Source organism: Bos indicus, chromosome 9 (assembly GCF_029378745.1).
Source record: "Bos indicus isolate NIAB-ARS_2022 breed Sahiwal x Tharparkar chromosome 9, NIAB-ARS_B.indTharparkar_mat_pri_1.0, whole genome shotgun sequence".
In the NCBI taxonomy this organism is placed as follows: domain Eukaryota; kingdom Metazoa; phylum Chordata; class Mammalia; order Artiodactyla; family Bovidae; genus Bos; species Bos indicus.
This window is the reverse complement of record NC_091768.1, coordinates 41,205,206-41,220,894: the sequence shown is the minus strand read 5'-3', so window position 1 is coordinate 41,220,894 and position 15,689 is coordinate 41,205,206. Positions and strand designations below refer to the sequence as shown.

General features: G+C 39.2%; 1 protein-coding gene across 6 annotated transcripts in view; it reads left to right on the top strand.

Moving 5' to 3' along the window:
* The window catches only part of LOC109563840 (uncharacterized), a 205,093-nt gene that overhangs the window by 24,747 nt on the left and 164,657 nt on the right, over nt 1-15,689 (top strand). For 5 of the 6 annotated variants that reach the window (XR_011568321.1, XM_070795501.1, XM_070795500.1 and 2 more), the window contains exons 2-6: nt 4,450-4,613; nt 6,694-6,766; nt 7,135-7,245; nt 13,079-13,192; nt 15,311-15,505. Coding sequence is in view for 5 of the 6 variants with exons in the window: in XM_070795501.1 (XP_070651602.1) it covers nt 4,477-4,613; nt 6,694-6,766; nt 7,135-7,245; nt 13,079-13,192; nt 15,311-15,505 (630 nt within the window). In the remaining variant the exon portion in view is untranslated. The remainder of the gene's footprint in view (nt 1-4,449; nt 4,614-6,693; nt 6,767-7,134; nt 7,246-13,078; nt 13,193-15,310; nt 15,506-15,689) is intronic. The other variant, XM_070795502.1, reaches the window with a different exon arrangement.

Sequence of the window (15,689 nt, the reverse complement as noted above, 5' to 3'; positions counted from 1 at the left end):
GTATTTAAACATTTGCATGAATTATAGGAAGGAGGTGTATGGTTTAAATCATAAGGTTTTCATTTGGATAGTAAAAGGTAGACTGCAGAAAAAAAATTGCTAGCTTTAGAGTGGAATACAGCATGAAAACAAAATTTTAAGGTTAAGGTAGTCTGTAATAAGGAATTATATTGGAATATAGAGGTTGTTGTTCAGTTGCTCAGTCGTGTCCAATTCTTTGCGACCTTGTGGACTGTGGCACAACAAGCTTTCCTGTACTTCACTATCTCCATGAGTTTGCTCAAACTCATGTCCAGTGAGTCAGTGATGGCATCCAACCATTTCATCCTCTATTGCCCCTTTCTTCTCCTGCCCTCAATCTTTCCCATCATCAGGGTCTTTTCCAATGAATCAGCTCTTTGCATTGTGTAGCCAAAGTATTGGACCTTCAGTTTCAGCATCAGTCCTTCCAATGAATATTCAGGGTTGTTTTCCTTTAGGATTGACTGGTTTGATCTTGCAGGCCAAGGGACTCTCAAGAGTCTTCTTCAGCACCACAGTTCGAAAGCATCATTCTTTGGTGCTCAACCTTCTTTATGGTTCAACTCTCACATCCATATGTGACTACTAGAAAAACCATAGCTTTGACTATACAGACTTTCATCAGCAAAATGATGTCTCTGCTCTTTAATACACTGTCTACGTTTGTCATTGCTTTCCTTCCAAAGAGTAAGCATCTTTTAATTTCATGGCTGCAGTCACCGTCCACAGCGATTTTTGCAGCCCATGGAAATACAATTTGTCATCGTTTCCACTTGTTCCCCATCTATTTTCCTTAAAGTGATGGGACTGGGTGCCATGATCTTAGGTTTTTGAATTTTAAGCCTGCTTTAACATAAAAGCAAACATCCTGAACACCATGGTAGCAAAGTGAGTTCATTTTACTTAAAAAAAAAAAAAAGGTCATTACCAAGTGGGATTTATTCTAAAAAAGCAGTTTTGCCTTTAACAATAGATTATCTGTGAAATTCACCATATTAAAAAATAAAATCACATGCTAATCTCAATAGGTACTTCAGCTGTTAAAGAATCTGCCTGCATGCAGGAGACCTCGGTTTGATTCTTGGATCAGGAAGATCTCCTGGAGAAGGTATAGGCTCCCCACTCCAGTATTCTTGGGCTTCCCTGGTGGCTCAGCTGGTAAAGAATCTGCCTGCAATGCAGGAGACTTGGGTTCAATCCCTGGATTGGGAGAAGGGCATGGCAACCCACTCTAGTATTCTTGCCTGGAGAGTCCCCATGGACAGAGAAGCCTGGCAAGTTACAGTCCATGGGTTGCAAAAACTGAGTGACTAAGCGCAGCACAGCTCAATAGATGCCAAAGAAACAAAGCTCTTGGTAAACTCACTGGAAAAAATCCTGATGCCGGGAAGGACTGAGGGCAGGAAGAGAAGCAGGTGACAGAGGATGAGGTGGTTGGATGGCATCATCAACTCAATGGACAGGAGTTTGAGCAAACTCTGGGGGATAGCAAAGGACAGGGAATCCTGGCATGCTGCAGTCCACGGGGTCTCAGAGTTGGACATGACTGAGCAACTGAACAACAACAACAAACTAGAAGTAGAAGCAGGTTAACCAATTCAGAACATCGAATATATCTGTCTGCGTCCCTTCATCCAGCTAAAGATCATGTTCTATAGCCACACTAAAGAGAAAACACAACTATGTTTGAACAATGCCTAGGGGATGATGGCACTGACCTGGAAGGAACGGGGGTCACTGAATGTCCAAGAGGAGCAGACACATTACTTTACACACATTTTCCAAACACATTACATTAGTCACATTTAATCAATTTTGTTCCTTAAGCCACTGATGGCTGTGACTTTTTGTTGTAATGGTCTTACTGATCCAGAAGGCATATAATGTATAACAAGAGAAATTTCATCTGTACAGAGGAAGAATATGTTGATGATCAAAGATGACCAAGTATCAGAAGTGGTTTACATAGGGAGATTATACAGTGCAGGTCTTCATGAAGAAGATAGAATTGCCCCATGGTGATACAGGGGAGACTTGCTTACAGTTTAAATTCTATTCTGGCATTTGCTAGAATAAAAATCATTGTTTTATTTTGGTACACATCACATTACCAAATGTTAGTGGCTTTAAAAATGTTCAAAACTGCTGATGCATGTGTTTTGATAGATGGGCTTTAGCCATTTACATTTATCATAGTTACCAAAATATTTGACTTCATTTCTTACATACTTCTTTCTCTTTTTTTCTCTTTTCCTACCCTCTGTTGGATTTAAAAGACCCATTTCCTATCCCTCACTGCCCCCACCTGCCCCACTAGCTTGGGAAGGTCTGTGTTGCATTTCCATTCTTTTTGTAGTCACTTTGAAGTTTTTGACATTAATTATACATTTTCCTATAATACTCTAAAGTTACTAAGTATTTCTCTTAACATCCCTGAACCCTTTGAAGCCCACTTTACACACTGAACACCCTCACACCCTACTCAAGCTAATCTTACCATCTTTTTCTTACAGCTTAGATTCTATCACTTTTTAAACATAGTTAATAAAGGGGATTTTGGTTTGTTTACAATTGATAATTAAATGTATTTATTTTAAAAAAACACTATTGAAACAATTCTTGAGAATCTTTTCTGAGACTAAATGAGAGCCCAGTGCCTGCCTCACACAGAGTAGATGCTCAATAAAAGAAACCCACCTTTCCGCCTCCCAGAATAAATAGTTGTTTGTCGCTTTAACACTAGTCATGAGTGCTCAGCAGGCGTGGATTCCTCTGGGTTGGATGCATTTCATGGACAGTTGGCAATGACCAACTTCTCCTTATGTTAATTTTGTGAATACTGTATTTGACTGTGTAGCAAGCTAAGTGATGCCGGAATAAATGTTCTCATTTCTGAGCTGTGAAGTGTTGAAAATGGATCAGAAAATAAAAGCAGAATGTCCACCCTTTGGAAGAAAAATGTCAGTCTGTGTTGCTGCCACTCTTGGCTGCTAGTTGGAATGCAGCTGTTAAGGCAGCTGTTTAACTGTTTGCCCAACTTGAAAGGACACTCACTGCCAAGTGGCAAATAGTTTTCATAACATTTTGCTTTTGCTGAGAACAACAACAGTGCATTTTATTGAGCTCCAGCAGTGTGCCAAACATGACGGATTTATAACTCTGCAGGTTCACAACCTTGACTGAACACGATGCTCATTTCCATTTATAATATTTATAAAAAGAATAAATAGGCTTCCAAAGGTAGCCTCTACACACACAAAAAAAAACTCTATATCTTACATATTTTTTGAAAATCCAGCAGATTAACTTGAGGAAATACCTCTGAAAATGAAAAATAAAAATCTTAAAAGGAAGATTTAAAGATTTAAAACTTCCTTAAGGTGGCCCAAGTTGACTCTACCCCCTTGTCCAGGACAGACGAGTGCAGCAGTAGCAGAGGAAACACGTCATCTACTGAATCTCTCGCAATTGATGTGTCTCATTCTGGGTCATGAAGTTAATCTGTGTTGCTAATAAAAATATTGACACTAAGTACTTAGCATACAGTTGTATTGAATCTGACAGGCTGTGAACTGGGGTGGTGGTGGGGAGTAGGGGAGGGTGCGGTCATCAACTATTTTATTTATAAAAGGTATAGGACAAATATAAGCATTTAAAATTAAGAAAATACTTTCATATACATAAGCATGATTTTCTTCTGAGTCCAAAAGTTACATGGATGATGATCATGTTACACAGCTCTCCACCCACAGTCTATTCCCTCTGGTCAGAAGCTCATGCCTTCAAAAAAGTTACGGATATATGCTTTCGGCATGTAGAGGGATCCTGTACATACCTATTATTTGTTCCAGCAGAAGTGATAGAAAGCAGAAGTGACCACCACTCAAACATTTAGTGTGTAAGCCCCACAAGCCTTTATGAAGACAATGGAGGTCAGGCAGGGGGGATCCAATCTCATTTAATAAATTGGACTCACTAGGAGTCGGACACGACTGAGCGACTTCACTTTCACTTTTCATTTTCATGCATTGGAGAAGGAAATGGCAACCCACTCCAGTGTTCTTGCCTGGAGAATCCCAGGGACAGGGGAGCCTGGTGGGCTGCCGTCTCTGGGGTGGCACGAAGCTGGACACGACTGAAGCGACTTAGCAGCAGCAGCACAATCAAAGCTGGAATAGAGATATTTCTAAAGGTGAACTGGGCTGAATAAAGATGATCAATGGAGATATAACCTATATTTTCTCTACTATTCACCAAATAGTGATTAACTCATAAATGATAGTCTAATCCAGCTGTTTCTCCAAATTACAAAAAGTTGTAATTTCCACAAAGTTGACGTGATTTCTTGGACAATGATAGACAAAGTCTCACACACTGGGTAATGGTCACCAATGGAATCAGCCACAAGTTTTGTGCTCTTTTTTTCAGGAATCAGAAAATTAGTAATTGCAAACCATGGATGAAATTTATAAGATCGCTTCCACAGAAAGGATCCAGGTGTTGGAAAAAGAACTGGCTACACAATTGACTGAACTGAAGTCTGAGATAGAAGAACAATGGACTCTCCAGGGGTCAGCTCATCAAACTTACAGGTAAATAGTGGCAGTGTGAAGGCATGGTCTTCAAGAGCTTCAACCACTACTCACATCCCATAATCTCCATCAGAGCCCCCCTCTCCTTTTTACTTGGACATTTGGCAGCATCTCAAGCTCAGGCTTGACTGCTGCCCTTAAGGCTTTCCTATATTCTAGAATCGTCAAGGCATTTAGAGGCAATGTGCTACCAAAGAAAATGAAAAAGTGCTCTTCCATCTCACACATATCATTGTCTTAAGATTCCAGAAGCTATTATACAAACCATAGTCAATGAAACCTTATTTTCTCCAATGATATTTTAACTGAATTTGACCTTGATTTTGATGAGAAATTTCAAAACAAAAATAATATGAGGTATTTGATAGTGAATTCTGCAAAATGATGTTCTATTAAGAACTATTCTACAGGTAAATGCTGCCAATGATAGCAATTGAACTCTTTAGGTCATTCACAGACACTTTGAGGTTAACTGAGAGGAAAGGCATGATCTGAGCAAGAGAGGGTCAGAGAGCTGAACCCTGAATCCCACCCAAACTCCCAGCATGCCAAAGAATTAGAAGACAAGAGGGCAGGGAAAGAATGGGTTTCTTCTGTTTCCCTGACTGCCTGTTTAGTAGCTGGTCCCCTTTCTAGGTGGTTACTGGTTTTCCATCTCTGTGAGGCTGTAGCCAGGATACAGGTACCCAGTAATCACAGAAATTATACCTTTGATTTATTCATGCTTTTACCCTCAAGGCCCTTTCAAAACTTGTATCTTTTTTCATCAAAACCAAGACATGAGATAAGAGAAGGCATTATTCCAACTGCAGCTGGGAATTCAACATAGCTGGCTCATGGGTTTCTTAGTCCCACATGATTGGGAGGCCTTCTGACTGTCAGCCTGGTGTTCCTTTGAGAAACAGGACCATGATTCCAGTGGGGTGAACTGCTGACAAGTGTATAAACTAACAATCTATTTTCATCTTCCCTTAAAACTTATTCAAGGAGGACTGATAAATGGTCACATGAACAATATTAATCTGAACTTTACTGACTACAATCACCTTCAAATCTCATTTCTCACATGTATTCCAGAATGATCTCCTGTGGTCCCCTTGCCAGTGTTTGCAAGAGTCTGTATTAAGAGTCCCATCTTAATACAGTAACATTTGCACCATGGTTTTAATGTTCCCGAAGCGACCAAGCCCTGGGGTGTATCTTACACCCAATGTGGAGAGGATCCCTCTTTCTGACCCAGGGTCCCACCTCTTATCAGACCCCAGGGCAATGCTGCTTGTACTTCCTTATGTCAGAGTCCCTGGTGCAAACACCTTCCTCATGGTTAGGCTTGGACAACAGTCAATGAGGGTGCTTAAGCAAGCACTTCTGCAGTGTTTTTCCTAGAGATGAATACATTTTTTGAAGCAGAAAATTTGGTTAAAATAATTTCCAAAGTAGTTCATGTTTGATATATAAGGGTCATTTTCATCCTCCAGATAACTGAGCTAGAACACAAAAATAAAAACATTTTGTTTGAATAATACTTATTTTATGTGTCAAATAAAATCGATGAGATAGAGGTCTGATAAGCACAGTAATTGTTAGAAATGAGATTATAGAAGGAACTATGGGTAGGAGTAAGAAACGTCCTCACCACTGTCTCTCTTTCTAGAGAGATAAGTTGGGGTAAAAGGAAAGACTAGAAGGAGAGGACATCTGGCCCAAGTTAAGGTTTAACAGGAATGAGGTATACACAAGAGAGATTCTAAGACAGAAGCCTGTGGCCTTTACATGCCACCAATAATCCAGTGTAATATGTTTATTTAGAAATGAGCAGTTGTGGAGTTGCAGATTAATCAGGGCAGGAGGAGAAGTGGGTGATAGAGGATGAGATGATTGGATAGCATCACAGACGCAATGAACATGAGTTTGAGCAAACTCCAGGAGATAGTGATGGACAGGGAAGCATGGTGCTCTGCAGTCTATGATGTTGCAAAGAATAAGACTTGACTTAGCGACTAAACAATAGCAACAGTCTTTAATCTGATTTATAATAGCTTCTATAATTACAACTTCTGTTGCATAAAATTTTCTGCAGCTCTGTTCGAATGCCAAAGGACATCTCTTACTTTAGAAGAGAAAGGGAACTGGCCCTAAAGAAAACTTTACAGGTGAGTAAAACAATGGGCTATTTCAATACCACAGTGAATTAGGATTTGCTAAATTGTTGGAAACTCTTGACAAGGAAAACTTTTTGTAAACAAGCAGCTGATCTTACTGACAATGTTTACGAAGAAAAAACATTCAGCTCACTGCTGGACCAGAGAAGGCCAATCCTTCAGAGATATCTGATTTTTGTAGAGTGTTCAACTTTACAGTTCCTTGATTTATGATGTTAAAAATAATTATTTGAAATCTTAGGTATAACAGCATAACATATAAAAGCGATCAGAAATTGTATGTCATTTTCTGTCATAGACACTGATTGTTTTGTTTCCTTCTTTCCCTTTCTTTGCTTGCTCTGTTCTCCGGGGTTCAGGTGGCTGAGTCAAAGTCCCTTGTTATTCAATCAGATGTCATGCAGAGGGAGCTAGAGAGCTGCCTAAGGAGAGAGTACACTCCTGAAAATTTACCTTTGCTTCTGTTGCAGGTAAGAGTCATTTTGTAATTTGAAAAGGAGATTTGAAATTTAGTAGAAATGTATGAACAAAATTGGCTTTCTGGTATGTCCTCTGGCCAGGGTACAATATTCTCTATATGTATGGTTTGCAGAATTTGGTTCATATAAATGCTCTTCTTTGCTAGAGACCCATGCCAAACTCCGGGAAATAGTGGAGGACAGGGAAGCCTGAAGTGCTGCAGTCCATGGGGTCACAAAGAGTCAGACACGATTTAGCAACTGAACAACAGCTACAACATGCCATTTAAGTTCAGCTTAGTTACAGTCGCTAGACAATTGGCAAAGTTTCTACTAGTTACTCCCTGTGCTGGTATTAGGAAGCAATACAACATTGACTAAGATAGTTGCAGACCTCAAAAACTGTTGGCTGACCTAAGGAAGATATTTCTGGAAATCTCTCTTAAGAAAATAACTCACAACATGGGGAGTGGGGGGAAGATATTCCATAATGATCATTATTGCAGCATTATAATAAAAGTGAAAAAATTGGAGTTGCCTAAATGTCTAATCATAGGAGAGTTAAGAAAAACAGTATGGTATTTGATAGATTATTGTTCTGCCTTTAAAGATTTTCTGCATAAAGAATTATTGTGTTATGTAATATTAGGTAACAAAAACATATGTGTGTATGTATATTACAATAATGGTCATGTAGTGTACAGAAAAATCACTTGAAGAGCAGACATAGGCCAAAATGTTAGTAATTACTGTCTTTGAATGGCAAACAATGAATTTCCTTTTTTTGCTTTTATGCATTTTCTAAATTTTTTATGATAGAAATTATTTTTAAAATTTTATAATTTTTCTAAAACTAAAAAAAATTTATAATAAGCATGTACTGCTTAGATTTTAAAAATTAATTGTTCTTTACTCTTGTGTTTTGAGTTACAACCTCACTATGCATACAAAGTAGATTATTAGCAACTAACTAATAAGTAATAAGTTAGCAATTAACTAATAATAAATCATACAGAAACAAAAATATTCAGATTTTGTTTGCAAGTCAAACTAATGTCATTATTTTCATCCAGGATTCTCTTTCCCTAATATTTCTGGCACTCTTCATTCCTTAGTGTGTATCAGTGTTTCTCGTGGGAGAGAAAAGGAGGGGAGGGTGAAGGTTGGAGATGCTTGGCAAGACATTTTTGGCTGTCATGATTTGGGGAGGGGAGTGGGTTGGAATGGCACCCCACTCCAGTACTCTTGCCTGGAAAATCCCATGGATGGAGGAGCCTGGAAGGCTGCAGTCCACGGGGTCGCTGAGGGTCGGACACGACTGAGCGACTTCACTTTCACTTTTCACTTTCATGCTTTGGAGAAGGAGATGGCAACCCACTCCAGTGTTCTTGCCTGGAGAATCCCAGGGACGGGGGAGCCTGGTGGGCTGCCTCTATGGGGTCGCACAGAGTTGGACACGACTGAAGCGACTTAGCAGCAGCAGTGGGTTGCTACTGGCTTCTAGTGAGTAGAGGCCAGGGATGCTGCTAAACATCCTGCAATGCACAGAACCACCCCTTGACTGCAAAGAATTATTCAGTCCCAAACATCAATAGTGCAGAGGCTGAAAAAGCTTCAGTTCAGTTCAATCACTCAGTTGTGTCCAACTCTTTGCGACACTGTGGACCTCAGCATGCCAGGCCTCCCTGTCCATTACCAACTCCCGGAGCTTGATCAAACTCATGTCCATAGAGTCAGTGATGCTATCCAACCAATCTCATCCTCTGCAGTCCCCTTCTTCTCCTGCCTTCAATCTTTTCTGGCATCCAGTGAGTCACTTTTCTGCATCAGGTGGCCAAAATATTGAGTTTCAGCTTCAGCATCTGTCCTTCCAATGAATATACAGGACTGAGTTCCTTTAGGATTGACTGGTTTGATCTCCTTACTGTCCAAGGGACTCTCGAGTCTTCTCCAACACCACAATTCAAAAGCATCAATTCTTTGGCACTCAGCTTTCTTTATAGTCCAACTCTCACATCCATACATGACTACTGGAAAAACCATAACTTTGACTAGACGGGCAAAAGCTTTGAAAAAGCTTGGTAGAATCCAAGTTTCCATATGTTATCATTTATCTTCTGCCTAAAGAACTTAATTTAACATTTCTTGTAGAACAGATGTGCCAAGGACCAAATTCTCTTGGTATTTGTTTGAATTAAAAAAAAGGTCTTTGTTTGCCTTCATTTTAGAAAGGTATATTTGTTCAATATAGTATTCTAGGCTGATATTTTTTCCCTTTTATCTCTTTAAATGTGTTGCTCTACTGTCTTCTGGTTTGCATTGTTTCCATTTCCTAATACTTTTTATTCTTTTGTTCTCTGGTTGCTTTTAAGATTTTCTCTTAATGGTTTTAAGCTATTGATTATGATGTTCCTTGATGAGGTTTTCTTTGTGTTTCTCTTGCTTGGAGTTGGTTGAACTTCTTGGATTGTGATTTTATCATTTTTATCAATTAAAAGTTTTTTCAACTGTTATTTCTCCAAATGTATTTTATATCCCTCCTTGTCCTTTTGGGACTGCAGCGACATATACATTTCATTCGTGCATGCTTCAGTCGTGTCTGTTCTGCACTCTATTGACTGCAGCCTGCCAGGCTCCTCCGTCCATGGGATTCTCCAGGCAAGAATATTGGAATGGGTTGCCATGCCCTCCTCCAGGGGATCCTCCCAACCCAAGGATCACACCTGTGTCTCTTACATCTACCTGCATTGGCAGGTGGGTTCTTTACCACTAGCATCACTTGAGAAGCCTAGACATATATGTTAAATCACTTCATATCTTCCATAAATCACTGAGGCTCTGTTAAATTTTTCTGTTTCCCCCCTCCATGCTTCATTTTGTATAGTTTCTATTGCTATATCTTCAAGTTTACTAACCTTTTCTTCTTCACTGTCTAATCCTCTGCTGCTCCTATTGTTGTTCAGTTGCTAAGTCTTGTCTGACTCTTTGTGACCCCTTGGTCTGTAGCATGCCAGGCTTCCCTGTCCTTCACTATCTCCTGAGTTTGCTCAGACTCATGTCCTTTGTCTGTGATGCCATCCAACCATCTCATCCTCTGTTGCCCCCTTCCCCTCCTGTCCTAAATTTTTCTCAGCATCATGGTCTTTTCCAATGAGTCAGCTCTTCCCATCAGATGTGCAAAGTATTGGAGTTTCAGCTTCAGCATCAGTCCTTCCAATGAATATTCAGGACTGATTTCCTTTAGCATTGGCTGGATTGATCTCCTTGCTGTCCAAGGGACTCTCAAGAGTCTTCTCCAGCACCACAATTTGAAGGCATCAATTCTTCTGCACTCAGCCTTCTTTATGGTCCAATTCTCACTACATACCTGACTACTGGAAAAACCATGGCACTGACTATATGTATATAGCAAAGTGATGTCTCAGCTTTTTAATGTGCTGTCTAGGTTTGTCATAGCTTTCTTTCCAAGGAGCAAGCATCTTTTAATTTCATGGGGGCAGTCACCATCCACAGTGATTTTGGAGCTCAGAAAAAAAAAAAAAATCTGTCACTGTTTCCATTATTTCCCCATCTGTTTGCCATGAAGTGATGGGACCAGATGCCATGATCTTAGTTTTCTGAATGTTGAGTTTTAGGCCAGGTTTTCACTCTCCTCTTTTACCCTGATTAAGAGGCTCTTTAATTCCTCTTCACTTTCTGCCATTAGAGTGGTATCATCTGCATATCTGAGGTTGTTGATATTTCTCCTGGCAATCTTGATTCCAGCTTGTGATTCATCCCACCTGGCATTTAGCATGATGTACTCTTCATATAAGTTAAGTAGGCAGGGTGATAATATACAGCCTTGATATATTTCTTTTCCAATTTTGCATCAGTCCATTGTTCCATGTCCAGTTCTAATCTGCTGTTAATCCTATCCAATGAATTTTTTATTTCATATATTGTAGTCTTCATTTCTAAAAGCTCTATTTAACTTTTTAAACTATTTTTCATTTCTCTATTATGTTCACATTTTCCTTTCAATTCTTGAACATACTGAGCATAGTAATAAAAACTCCTTTAAAGTCCTTGTTTGCTCATTTTATCACTGGTGCCATTTCTGGGCCTGTTTCTCTTCATTAATTTTTCCCCATCTTATAGGTCATATTTTTCTGCTTCTTTGCATGTCTAGTAATTTTTCCTAGAGGCTAGGCATTGCAGTTTTACATTGCTGAATGCTGATTTTTTTTATATTCCTTTAAGGATGTTATACTTCATTCTAGCAGGCAATTAAGTTATAGATCAGTTTCACACTTACAAGGCTTGGTCTTGAAGCTTTCCTAGAGCAGGTTTAGAGTAACTTTTACTCCAGACATAGTTTATTCTTCTTACTAAATTGTCACCCCTTTTGTGTCTCTGCTGAATGCCCCAGGTATTTAGTGAGGACTCTTTACTCTGTCAGATTGAAAGTTGAACGTCTTCTAGTTCTGTCTGAACTCTGAGAAATGTTCCGTTTACAATTCCCTAGTTTGATATTCTTTGCACAGCCTCAAGGAGTTCCACCCTCTGCAATGCAGTGCTTAATAGTCAGCAAAGAACTCAGAAATCTCTGTGTAGGTTTCTGGAGCCCTTTTTTGCATAACTTTCTCCTCTCCATTACTCTGCCCTGTCAACTCCAGCTGACTCAACTTTCCAAATTTGATTTCTCTATCCTTAACTCAGAGAGACCATCATGCTCTGATTTCCTATTCTAGTTCAAAAACTGCCTTCTTCAGACAGAAAACCAGAGCTCATTTCATTTGTTTCCTTTCTCTCAAGGACAAGAGTTCTGCATTGCCTGTTGTTGCATGTCAGTAAACAGTTGCTTTGTGTAATTTGCCCTATTTTCTAATGGTTTATGATAGAAGGGTGCATCTGATCCTACTTATTCCATCATAGCAGTATTATTTTTTATCAGAAATAACATTTTTTAAAAATTGGCTTATTTGACTACACTTGTGGCTGCTGCTAAGTCGCGTTAGTCATGTCCGACTCTGTGTGACCCCATAGATGGCAGCCCATCAGGCTCCCCCGTCCCTGGGACTCTCCAGGCAAGAGTACTGGAGTGGGGTGCCATTGCCTTCTCCAATGTATGAAAGTGAAAAGTGAAAGTGAAGTTGCTCAGTCGTATCCAACTCTTAGTGACCCCATGGACTGTAGCCTACCAGACTCCTCTATCCATGGGATTTTCCAGGCAAGAGTACTGGAGTGGGGTGCCATTGCCTTCTCCATTTGACTACACTTAAGTATAAGTAAAATTCTTGATCTAAGGTTAAAAGCTATAATCTCCTTTATAATGTTCTTTGTACTTTAGATTCATAAACTTCAGTTTTTAAAAAAATTTTAAGCTTAGCTTTAGATAATTTTATAGGCTTTTATGTCACTGTTAAAATTTCAACAACTGATAGATGAAATTATAATCTGTTGGATTGACAAAATATCTATTTAAATTTGAATGGTATATTGAGCCAGGTTTCTTAATTTTATGATCTTCATGTAGAAAGTATTGGTAGATCCTTTAAAAACAGCCAAACTTATTTTCCTATTATTTCTGTTCTTAAGGTTTAATCCAGTCTTCCCATGGTGCAGTTGGTAAAGAACCCACCTGCCAATGTAGGAGACATGGGTTCAATCCCTGGGGTGGGAAGATCCCCTGGAGGAGGAAATGGCAACCCACTCCAGTATTCTTGCCTGGAGAATCCCATGGACAGAGGAGCCTGGCGGGCTACAGTCCATTGGGTCGCAAAGAGTCAGTCACGACTGAGAACACCCCTCCTTCCTTCCTTCCTAATTGTATTCTCGTTAATTTTTGTTGTTGTTGTTAAAGCATTATACAGAGAGAATTACCCAGCTGGCCCAGAGTAAATATTTACACATGCTTAGGTGGAAGAGATTTTGCCATCACAGTAAGATCATGGAGCAACTTTATCCTTTTTACAAGGTAGGAAGCCCATGAACAGAATCAATGGGCTATTTTCTATGATGAAACAAAATGGTCATTAACGTTGTCAATGCTATTATTTATTTAGTCATCATGCCTGTACATTATATCTCTAGACTTAGTCATGCTACATAAACTGTAAATGTGTACCCTTTGGCCAACATCTCCCCTTTTCCCCGAAGACCCAGTCCCTGGTTACCACTGTTCTATTCTCTGCTTCTCTGAGTTTGACATTTTTTTTAAGACTCCATATAAAGGGATACCACACAGTATTTGTCTTTTTCTCTGTCTGGCTTATTCCATTTAGCATAATGTCCTCCAGATTTATTCATGTTATTACAAATATTAGGATTCCCCTCCTCTTCGTGGCTGAATAATATTCCATTGTATGTATTTTTACCACATTTTTTTTATCCATTCATCCATCTGTTGATGGACCCTTAGGTTTTCATATCTGACTATTATGAATAATGCTGCAATGGAATGTTGAAATACAGATATCGCTTTAAAATACTGATTTTGTTTTCTTTGATATATATACCCAAAAATGGGATTGCTGGATGACATGGTAGTTCTATTTTTTTTTTAATTTTTATGTTTAATTGGAGGATAATTGCTTTACAATATTGTGTTGGTTTCTGCATACAACAATAATCAGATATAAGTATACATATATCCCCTCCCTCTGAAGCCTCCCTCCCAGCCCCTCATCTCACTCCTTTAGGTCATCCCAGAGCACCAGACTGAGTTCCCTGTGTTATACAGCAACTTCCTACTACTGCTGCTGCTTCTGCTAAGTCAATTCAGTCGTGTCCGACTCTGTGCGACCCCATAGACGTTAGCCTACCAGGCTCCCCCATCCCTGGGATTCTCCAGGCAAGAACACTGGAGTGGGTTGCCATTTCCTTCTCCAATGCATGAGAGTGAAAAGTGAAAATCAAGTCCCTCAGTCATGTCTGACTCTTAGCGACCCCATGGACTGCAGCCTACCAGGCTCCTCCGTCCATGGGATTTTCCAGGCAAGAGTACTGGAGTGGCGTGCCATTGCCTTCTCTGAACTTCCTAGTAGCTATCTGTTTTAAACATGGCAATGTATGTTTCAGTGCTAATCTCTCAATTCATCCTACCTTCTCCTTCCCCTACTATGTCCACAAATCCATTCTCTATGTTTTTGTCTTTATTTCTGCCCTGCAAATAGTTTTATCAGTACCATTTTTATAGATTCTGTATATAAATATATGCATTAATATATGATATTTGTTTTTCTCTTTCTGATTTAATTCACACTGTATAATAGATTTTAAGTTTGTCCTCCTCAGTTAAACTGACTCAAATTTGTTCCTGTTTTAATTGGCTGAGTAATATTCCGTTGCATATATGTACTGCAACTTCTTTGTCCATTCATCTGTCGATGAACATCTAGGTTGCTTCCATGTCCTGGCTATTGTAAATAGTGCTGCAATGAACATTGGGATATATGTGTCTCTTTAAATTATGGTTTTCTCAGGATATATGCCGAGTAGTGGGATTTCTGGGTCATATGGTACTTTTATTTCTAGTTTTTAAAGGAATCTCCTTACTCTTCTCCATAGTGGCTGTTATCAGTATGGTAGTTCTATTTTTACTTTTTTGAGAAATTTCTATACTGTTTTCATATTATCACTAGATGCACCAGTTTACATCTCCACAAACAATATATCTTGTCGATGCTTTAAGTGGTGGTTAAAGATGGTAAAGGAACTAATGGATGCCCTTACTTGCCATTTCTCCCTGTGGCAGAAGATAATGGTACTATTTTTAAGAATGAGATTTGAGGGTGGCTTTATATTATAGAAAATTTATTTTTCTTCATAGGCTATAGCTAAAAAATCTAAGAAGCCAACTCCAGTTACTAAATTTTCTTATGCACTGACTCTTTGCTAGGGTCAGTTTCCTTCAGAGTTGTGAGAATATGACTGATTGCTGTCCTTATTAGTCAAATTCAAAATGTGAAAGAGTTTTAATATTACAAGAGCTTATTTGGCTCCCAAACAGTAATACACTATACTTGGAAGCAAATGACACAAAGAATAAGGCTTGCAAATCATCAGCTTCTGTCTTGGCATCTCTCTTAAACAGAAACAAGTTGTCTACATTATGCAGGAATACAATGATGCTCTTCAGAGAGCTGATCGATTGTCTGTTGCACGAGAAAACTTCCTTATGGGAAAAAAGAACACTCCTAACTTAGTGACACAGGAAGACCTGACTATTTACACAAATTGGTTAGTGTGTCACCTACACTCACTCAAGATTATTCACCACTATGTGCAGGTACGTGAAACAGTTACATGGCGATGCATTGCCTTCCCAGGATGGTCAGGACATTGTTTTCTTCACACCTGCCACCTAATTTGAGGTTGTCAGTTTCTGTATTCCATCTGCCTTATAAACAACAGGAAAGTAATGGGTCACTAGCTTTTTTCTTTGAGACCTTTGAAAGTATTTTTCTTTTGGA